The sequence below is a fragment of the Sinocyclocheilus grahami genome, unplaced genomic scaffold, assembly GCF_001515645.1.
Source record: "Sinocyclocheilus grahami isolate Dianchi unplaced genomic scaffold, SAMN03320097.WGS_v1.1 scaffold295.1, whole genome shotgun sequence".
NCBI lineage: Eukaryota > Metazoa > Chordata > Actinopteri > Cypriniformes > Cyprinidae > Sinocyclocheilus > Sinocyclocheilus grahami.
In genome coordinates this window covers 1,637,441-1,647,481 of record NW_015505474.1, presented here as the reverse complement: position 1 = coordinate 1,647,481, position 10,041 = coordinate 1,637,441, and the positions used below count along the sequence as shown (strand labels likewise).

Here is a 10,041-nt window from a genome sequence, read left to right as displayed (position 1 = left end):
TGTCTCTGGTTTCTCCTTGTTACTTTCTCCTGCATTTTCTGCTTGGCTGTTGTCTTTCCTTCCCGTTTTTTCTGTGGGAACTCTCGTATAGTGGTTGAGATGATACCAGGTTGTGCTTCCCTCCACTTGGACTGCTGTTGGAGTAGCTCTCACCACTTTGTAGGGTCCCTCTCTTCTGGGCTCATTCCGTTTTCGCGGGAATACCCTCAGATAGACTTGGTCACCCGGAACTACTGGACATGCAGTCTCTGTTTCCTCTCTTGGCTCTTTTCTTTTTTCCTGTAAATAGATAGCTTTATGTATGGCAGTTCATTTCTTCAAATACAAGCGAAGTTCCATTTGTAATTGCTCTAGAGGAGGTCCTTTGTAAGGACCTCTACAATATGGCACAGGCATGGGTCGACCCGTAAGCATTTCATGCGGTGTTAATCAGTCTTTGGCTTTGTTCGTTCATTTTTAAAATTCATTTTGTATATAATTAAGCATCTTAATATTCCATACACATTCATCCCATTGTTAACAACTCCATATGGGGCATGTTTTATGCGGGGTATGAAATGAATATATCAGTGTCAAGACACAAAGCAGTCTTCCTTTGAATGTTAAACACTAAAAAAATTAATTTCACACTTTTGATAGTGTATATTCAAAAGCCAAAGAAATAATTACTTTCCACTAGGTATAAAAGTCTAGATAAAAATTCAATAAGAGTGATAGTTTCAGTTAAAACTGATTTGTTCAGCGACCACTGAGTGAAAGATGAATCAATCACTCCGTTTGTGCCTAAGAGAAGATTTGAGAAGCCAGAGCCGCTGTGAAAAAATCTGTCACAGACTTGTTTACATTGTCAGAAGCACTTCTCTTGTCACACTCCTTTGTCTTTCTGCTTAAGATGTTTTGTACACATATCTGTCATATTAAACCCTGACAAGTTGCTGCCTGATATGATAAAAAACAAGGCTGAGGCATTGTGGGACAGCTTAGTTTGTTTTATGTAACCAAGCATTATATGCAGCTCATGAGTTTACATGCTCCTCACAAAATCTGTAAGACGTTTAGTTAAAGGATAGATAGATAGATAGAAGCCACCCAAAATACATTGGTAACCACCTAGAAACCACCCAGAACATACTAAAAAACACCTGGAAACCTCCCAAAGTACCCTATAGCAAACACCCAGAACTTTCTAGAAACTATACAAAATACCTCAGCAACCCCCTAGCAACAACCCATAACAATCTAGAAATCATATAAACAACCCAAAGAACCATAGCAACTACCTAGAAACCACCCAAAGTACCCTTGCAACCAAGAGCCAAGAACCTGTACAAAATGCCCTTGCAACCACATTGCAGCCATCTGAGAACCGCAAGATTTTCCTGGGCAAGCACAACCTACATTTTCTCCAAATCTAGTTTTGGCAAGTCTCTTATATGCCGCTATTGATGCAGAAATTACAAAGACCTTCACCTAAAAATAAATTATTTGTTTAGTATGGTCACCCTACACACATTGGGGGAAGTCGTGGCCTAATGGTTAGAGAGTCGGACTCATAACCCAAAGGTTGTGGGTTTGAGTCTTGTACTGGCAGGGATTGTCGGTGGGGGGAGTGAATGTATACCATGACTGAGGTGCCCTTGAGCAAGGCACCAAACCCCCAACTGCTCCCTGGGCGCTGCAGCAAAAAATGGCTGCCCACTGCTCTCTCTGTGTGTGTGTGTGTGTGTGTACTTAGGATGGGATAAATGCAGAGCACTAATTCCTAGTATGGGTCAACATACTTGGCCACATGTCATGTCACTTTCACTTGAATGCATCATTTGCACTTCATTACATTGTTAGGAATTTACAACGAAAGAAGGAAATACTAAATTGTCCAGCTTGTTTAGTTGTTCTTTGCCCCTTTTGGGAATCTAAACTAGAAGGAGAAACGTCAGGAAAGTCTGTTTCATGAATCTACAATAGGCCTGAATAAGAAAAGATTTGATGTATTTATATTTATGTGCTTTCTGTGCCCATATTGAATGCAAAGCCTAAATATTTATTTTTCTTTTGTCTTGTGTTTCACACTCTAAGTTTAGGGCTGATTAAACCAAATGCGATTTAACCTGCAAGCGTTTCAGCCAGACACAACCATTTTATAATCAAGTAATATGGCTTGGTACGATGATAAAAGTTGCCTGCTTTCGTAAAGTCCTTTTGTCACACATCCAAGATCAAATCCCTGATTACCAATGCAGTTAACGCTAACCTGACACAACATTAATCCCATCTGCACCATGTTGCATCCCTAAATGTGTCCTTGATTCCCTTTCACCACCTTATTTGTAAAATCCACATATCCATGGTCATAAACAAATCTTTAGCCTTGGAGAGCACACGTGAGACTTGGGCAGCATCTCGAAAATCCACTTTCCCTCCGATGGTCATCAGATGGATAATCTGACGGGCGAGAGAAACTGAGGGGTGCGGTAATTCAATCCAGGCAGCAGTTTGCTTCTCAGCACTCAGTCGGCTAATGTCATTACAGACAGGACTGTCGTAATGTGTCAGGGGACGAGGCGGAGGTGTCGTGGAGTCAGCGTCTGTAAGGCACACAGCTCCCTCCTCATTTAGCAGTAGATTTCCCAGCAGGCCGCCCCTGAAATGGATTGTTGGCTCTTGGCAAGGCAAACCACTCTATCTTACGAAATCTTTCAGGGGAGAATTGAAAAAAGTGTGAAGACACTCTCTTTTGATTGTTAAGGTGTTAAAATTATCTTCATCTTGATGAAGTAGTTTGAAGTCAAGTCAGAATGATCCTATACTTGCCAGTTGAGCATGCAAAAATGTCACTTTAGGTCGTATTTATCAGTGGGAAACTTTGACCTTTATTAGTTTAAGTCATTGATTAAACACTTGTGGTGGAAATAAATTGGTATTGACCATTAGAAGTTGAGAATTTAGACTGGACAATTGAGATATTTTATGTACCACTGGTGAAAAAAGCGAAGCTTGTCTGAAAATGCTTATGACCAAATTACATTTTCCTATGTTTTATTGTAAATTGGAAAAAAAATCATATAATAAATTTTAATATCAATACATGGGTTTCATCCAAATTGTCCTCCATGTTTTCTCACTGACGCCCCAACTCATGTGCATTTAACTGCATTTAACAAAACTGGCAGAGATTTGTAAATTGCTTAAAATGTCTGGGTTTTGGATTTGTTTTCCTACTGACGTGCTCTCTACAGTCCTTATTCATTATATATATATATATATATATATACACATATTTGCATTGCTTAACTGTTCTCTATAGATCCCACCTTCTCACACACACCATGATTGGTCAATTGTGTACAATGCCTGCACACTATTGGTCAAGGTACTTTTCAGCCATTACCTTTAGCACACCTGAAAACAATAGGAAAACAAAGCCAAAACTCAGACATTTTAGGAAATGTAGAAATCCCAGCCAGGATATGTCCGGGAAAAAGAGGACGTATGGTCACCCTTCACACCTTGAATGCATCATATGCACTTCATTACATTGTACTGGCATTAGAGAAGCTTCCTGTCTTTGTCAGGAATTTACAACAAAAGAAGGAAATATTAAGTTGTCCAGCGAGTCCATTTTGTTTCAACCAAAATCACTCTTAAGTCTTAAGTAGAAGCTTCCAAATGATGATTTGAACACTGAAAATTGACCATGGTTTTGCAAAGTAGGATACACTTACGTGTTGGTCCTTTGACAATATTACTATCATCCATTTAGAAACAGTAATTAGTGATAAGGGAAAAGATTAAGTTTAGGTGCATGTACACCATTCTTATCAATCCATAATTCAAGGTTGAGGACTGAAATAGGTTTAGGACTGTTTCTTTGATAGGAATGTTATTCCAGGACCAACAAAAGTTGATACAAAATTGAAAGGAGCATGTCCTAAAAATCATGTATCAGTGCATTCTTTGTTTTGATGCCCTTTGCCGAGGTCTGAGTCTGGTCTGTTTCATTTCCCAATCCCACTCCACTCATTCCACTGTTGTAACCATAAATATGAAGACGTCAACAAAGTGACAAGTTGGTAATAAAATGCAAATCTGTCCTCTGTGCCTATTGCGACTGTCTGAAAAGAGTCTCGGGTTGCCTTGGGTTACTTTCCTGCGCATGAAGGCGTAGCAATAACCTAACACGTGGATTAAGAATGATGGTTTTCAAGTTTAGCATTCCCCGATCCCTGCTTGTGTTCCAGCAATAACTCCTTTGGGTGGCTCAACTGCCATAGAGTGTGACAAATACTACAATCTTCTGTTTAGCTGAAGTGTCAGATTCTTATTAATACCGGAAATATGACCGCATCTTTAACAAGACAGATTTAGGATGAAGGGGAAGGGATTGTGTACTTTAGATTCCTGAGACAAGATTTCTAAAAGCCTCCGGTGACTCAAAGAAAGGAATTAACTGCAGAGGAATGACTCCGACATGAAACCAAAGGTTAAGGAAGGCCACTAATCCACCGTTCTGTATTCAGGCAAGGATGGTTTCAAACACGAAAGTCTTAGCTGTGGTGTCCTGCTTTAAAATCAAGCCCTTCTTTAAATTTGCAGACTGCATTAAATCCACCCCCTTAAGGGACGTGATGGACTCTAGTTGCACATGGACCAACAGGTTAGGAAGATATATAGCCATGATAGTCCCATCCATTACTCAAGGATGCAAATTAAATGACTAAAGTGAGGTCTTTACCCTTGTGCGGCTTGAGCCAAGGGATGTTTGTTCCAGGATTGCAAGGTTTAGGAAACCCTTGCTACAAAGTAGGCCAATCCAGAAGAACACAAAAAAAGCTGAACACTAAAAGATTAAACTATGACGCTGTAGAAAATTGTGATTTCTCAAGCAGGGTCCTTGCTGTCTGCGTCTTAATCATAGCAATTTCAAGATATGGCCGTCTTCGAAACCCTGTGGATTCACCACAAACAACCTCGGCCTAAACAGGCCATGTTTAAATGGGTCATGATCTAGACGAAAGGGAAATATTTTTGGATTTTGAGAGGGCAGATACAAATGCGAGCTGACTCATCCTGTTGACGGATGTCTGTATGAAATGGGTTTATGTCTAGTGCCCTTGAGGTCAAAAAATTGGATTAACGTCATGCGGATAGTTGATTTTTCTGCATATTAAGTTTTGCTGGTTTGGAACTGTGGTTTGTCGAGATAAAAAAATATGAGGTTTATGCAGAGAATCTTTATTTAAAGAATCAGTAGCTCCATCTAGTGGTAAAATAAGAGAGTGTCAGAGAATACATTTAGGGATTTTATTTTAAAGGGGTCATATGATGCTGCTAAAAAGAACATTATTTTGTGTATTTGGTGTAATGAAATGTGTTTATGCGGTTTAAAGTAAAAAAAACACATTATTTTCCACATACTGTACATTATTGTTTCTCCTCTATGCCCCGCCTTTAGGATTTACTTTTCAGCATTATGTCACACTAAGACAAATAATCAATTCAAGGAGCCACAGATGAGCCATGATTGGTCCAAATATAAGGCGCTTCTTGTGCTGATTGGGCAACTTTTTGCGATCCTTGGTGGCATTACGTTTCCTCTTCTTACTCAAGAAGTTCTCCAGCTTTCCGCTCTTTTTCAGCTCGCTGTACTTCTCAGCCAATTCCAGCTTCTTCTTGTCAGCTGTAGAAGGGTTTTAAAGATGTCATAAACTAAAAATGAGCATATTACTAGGTTATTTGATCTTTCTTTGCTAAATAACATGGTTACAAACACTGGCGCTCAAAAGAAAGCTGAATAACGGGACATTTACAAACAAATGTTCTCCAAAAGAATCATTAAGTTCTACATGTTCTATAAATATAATTCAACAATGTAAAAAGTCAAGGAACAGGATAAAAAGAAAGACAGATTTACATTTCTTTAGGTAGAAAGGTTTGTGTCCCTGGCCAACCAACTCTCTCTGTTTCTGCTTGAAGTGAAGTTCCTTTTCTCTTTCATGCTCTTGTCTCTGTCGGGCCCTCTGCTGGTTTTCCTGTTGTATACACACACATGCACAGACGGATTAGATATAAAACAAATCATAAGCAGCAATATTAAGGTTATCAAAACTCTAATGATGTTTTATATAGCTTTCTTTGAGTTATTCAAGTTTAAAGTGTCTGTATATTTTAAACGTACCATTCTCTTAAGCAAGGCTTTCAGTTCTTCCTTTTTAGTGTCTGATTTGGCTTTCCCGAGTTTCCTTCTCACTATCTGAAACAAATAGCAGTGGGCATACAAATAATGCATATAATGAAAACAAACAGGAATCGGTAAGGCATTTTAGATTTTCACAGACCTTTGTTTCCTTTTGGCGGATGTCATTAATGAATTTGTACGTCTGAGAAAAAATGTCAGGTTTGTATTCTCCTGAGAGGTCATCAAAGCGAGGGTCCCTTGGAATCTGAAAAAGTTAGGTTTAAAAAGTAAAAAATCAGGTCTCCATAGTTTGTTTAAATACCTAACCCTAAGTACAAGCAATCATTAATTAAATAAACTCCTAAAACGCACCATTTTCTTGACGGGAACGACTTTTCGAAGGAAAGGCACATGTTTCTTTGCAGAAATCTCTTGAGGTCTAAGAAACATACAGTGATTAGACAAAACATACACATAGCCACAAACAGCTAGACAAAATAACTTTAACTCACACAATTGCTTATTTTTTTGTACGATGCATCACTACAAACAGTGATCAAAGTTGGTTAAAAATGTTTAAAAACCTTGTTGAGCAGTTAAGTGTTGTTATTGTTATTATAAAACTGATTTTTATAATTCTTTTGATGATTATAAAAATCATCAAAGCTGAAATCTAATAAAACGTGAATATTAGATTAAAACTTGACTTGACCTGTCTTGACAACTAACTGAAATAATTTGTAGTAAAATTACAAAAATTATAGCTAAACAGAAACATATAAAAAAAAACAATAAAAATGAAAAAGCACATAATAAAAACATAAAATAAAAACTATAACATAAAAGTAATTTTCAATAATTGAAGTGGAGCTGAAATTAAATAAAATATAAATATTAGATTTAAAAACATACAATAAATAAATAAAATAATGCAAATAATAAAAACAAAAGCATATGATAAAATTACTAAAACTGTTTATTTATATGAATTTAACAATAATTTTGTAATTTTAATGTAACTAAAATTAAAATGGAAAATAAGTATATAAAATTACTAAAACTGTTTATTTATATGAATTTAACAATAATTTTGTAATTTTAATGTAACTAAAATTAAAATGGAAAATAAGTATATAAAATTACTAAAACTGTTTATTTATATGAATTTAACAATAAATTTGTCATTTTAATTTAACTAAAATTAAAATGGAAAATAATTATATAAAAGCAAAATATGAATAAATCCTATAATAATTAATCAATATAAATAACACTAAACACTAGGGATGTCCCGATCAGGTTTTTTTGCCCTCGAGTCCGAGTCCGAGTCATTTGATTTTGAGTATCTACCGATAAACACTACAGGTACCTGTGTTTATTTAATCGTTTCATGGGCTCGTTTTTTTTCTGAGCCTTTGTGGAACCATAAGCTATTTTATTGTACGCTTTTGTTCCAACTTTATTCTGTAGCCTCATGATTTCCTCAAAGGGCATGGTTGATAATTCTGTTACAAAAACAAAGACATGAAAGTAAATGTAACATGGCTCTTTTAAACAGCGTCAGCAATTAAATATTCACAATTAATAACTTAAATCAGGGATGGGCAACTGGCGGCCCGCGGGATCATATTAGACTCGGATGATCAATTTTAAAACATTTGAAAGCAAGTCACGTAAAGATTGCTTTCAGATTATGATGTTAATACTATCTCCAACCAGGAGAGTCGCTATATTTCCAGCTGCTACCCGTATTAATTTCAGCGTAGTAGGTAAAAACTGACCATGAAAACGGTATTTTCAAGTCAACAGATTATCTTTTTACCAAATTCAAGGGGATACCCATATGTTGGGATTGTTTGGAAATCTGTATTTTATTTAAATCGCCATCACACCACTGCTCACAAACAACGGGGACGCCAGAGTTGCACTTGCCTCAAATTTCAAAAGGTAAAATTCATAGTCAACAAAAGCTTTTTGCCAAATGCATGACAGAAATGTTTGCACTGGACTATGTTCTTATTAGGGTTTCCGCGGGTCCTTAACACGTCTTCAGTTAAATTGTTTACATTTAAGGCCATGCAAAGTCTTAAATGGTACAAAAAGTCTAAATTATAAGAGGTCTTTGGGGACGGAAAGACAAGCATTGCTATATGGATTAATATGACGATTAAACTGAGCTCTGCAGTTCAATTTTGTGTACTGCGGTTACAGAGGAAACCATTCTATTTCTGCAGTTCCGAAAGTGACACCTGCTGGCAGAGAACGAATTTGCTTTTTCAAAAAGCCCATCTGCTATTTTTGCTACATATTTTTAAATGTGAACCAGTGGCTCAACAAAAAGCGAATGCATTATAAAAATCTAAACAATTAAGACACTAAGATATATGTTATTTAATATAATAATTGATAATTTTGACTCATCCCTTTTCTTAAAAATTGTTTAAAGGCAGAAATGTGAAGTGCAGCTCTTAAAAAGGTCTTAAATTTGATTTTAAAAATCCTGCAGATACCAGGTTATTTTATGGTACCATTTGGAATAACTTTTTTTTTTTTTTTTAATTAAGCCCTTTTTAATTGTCCTTTTAGGTTGTTTTGAGCATGTTCTATAGGCTACTGATAAAAAAAGGACCTCTGTATGTTTGTTTGTTGCAAATTTACAGATGATGCAATTGAAATGTTTACACTGGCTTGTCAGGGTAATATTTCTGTCCACTCACAACAAAGTTTTCCTTCTGAATTAGCATAACTGCACAAGTTTTATACTTAATAAAATCTTTAAAAACAAATGACATTAGTTATACTTTAATTTCCTTCAATAAAAAGGAAATTGAGTAAAACCGTGTGAAAGGTGTGTGGACGTGGATTAGTAATCGGGCCCCTTGGTATAAAGGAGAAAAACTATCAAAGTTGCCCATCCCTGACTTAAATGATAAAACCATTGCCAGGGTTACATAAATATCTGATCTTACCTTTTTTAAGGTTTCCTTCCGTGTGTGATTGTACATTGCTGACTCCTTCATCTTCAGGGTTACTATCTGCTTCATCTTCATCACTCCCTGACTCATCTTCATCATCCACGCCATTGTCTTCATCCTCTTCGTCTTCCTCTGCAGATGCATCTTCATCTCTCAATTCCTCTTCATCCTCTGCTGAAGTTTGCATCGTGCTTCTTTTACTAAGTAAAGCAAAGTTTCTCTCCATCTCTAAAACGTCCTCTTCATCATCTGAACCCTGATATTCCATTTGAGAACATATCAAATGAAATATGTAAATAAATAGATTTACTTGTTAATGGTTACTTAAGATCAATTAAATGAATGCTGAATAATCTTGCACAGATGCATTAAAACTGGTCTTAATAGGGTTGTCAAGTACAAAATTATAATTTCAAATGATAGATTTCTACAGACAATATGAATGTCCTATTGTTATTCAACTACAGTAAGAACTATATGAAAAGCTGCATTTGTTTATTAGTATTTTCCTGAAATGCTCGTACTTACTGTGGTGGTGGTTTTATCCAGACATCTGTGCTTAGGTACAACAGACAAACATGCCGATAGAATGAGGAAAATTTTAACATGACATTTTTATTAAAGATGTAATGTAGTGCCACTTAACGCAAAGAACAATAAAGCCTAAAATGTATAATTGCAAAAAAATATATATATGTTGTATTGAACATTAATGGAGCAACATATTTTGTGTGAAAATAAATCATTCAAGTTGTTTATTTTGTTTAAAAATTGTATAAATATATGAGGTGGCAAGAGGGGCCTTTTACCCCACACACGGGGAAAAGGCACACGGTATTTATACAAATACTTCAGCTAAAATAATGTTTTTTTTTTAAATAATGTCTAAGT

At 36.1% G+C, this 10,041-nt stretch overlaps 1 protein-coding gene across 1 annotated transcript in view; it reads right to left on the bottom strand.

Moving 5' to 3' along the window:
* Positions 1–5,468: 5,468 nt before the first annotated feature.
* LOC107600960 (ribosomal RNA processing protein 36 homolog) overlaps positions 5,469–10,041 on the bottom strand; it is an 18,372-nt gene continuing 13,799 nt past the window's right edge. The window contains exons 3-9 of the mRNA XM_016292961.1: positions 9,145–9,406; positions 7,545–7,680; positions 6,548–6,614; positions 6,336–6,440; positions 6,176–6,250; positions 5,912–6,029; positions 5,469–5,677 (exon numbers count right to left, since the gene is read on the bottom strand). Coding sequence (XP_016148447.1) covers positions 5,469–5,677; positions 5,912–6,029; positions 6,176–6,250; positions 6,336–6,440; positions 6,548–6,614; positions 7,545–7,680; positions 9,145–9,406 — 972 coding nt within the window. The remainder of the gene's footprint in view (positions 5,678–5,911; positions 6,030–6,175; positions 6,251–6,335; positions 6,441–6,547; positions 6,615–7,544; positions 7,681–9,144; positions 9,407–10,041) is intronic.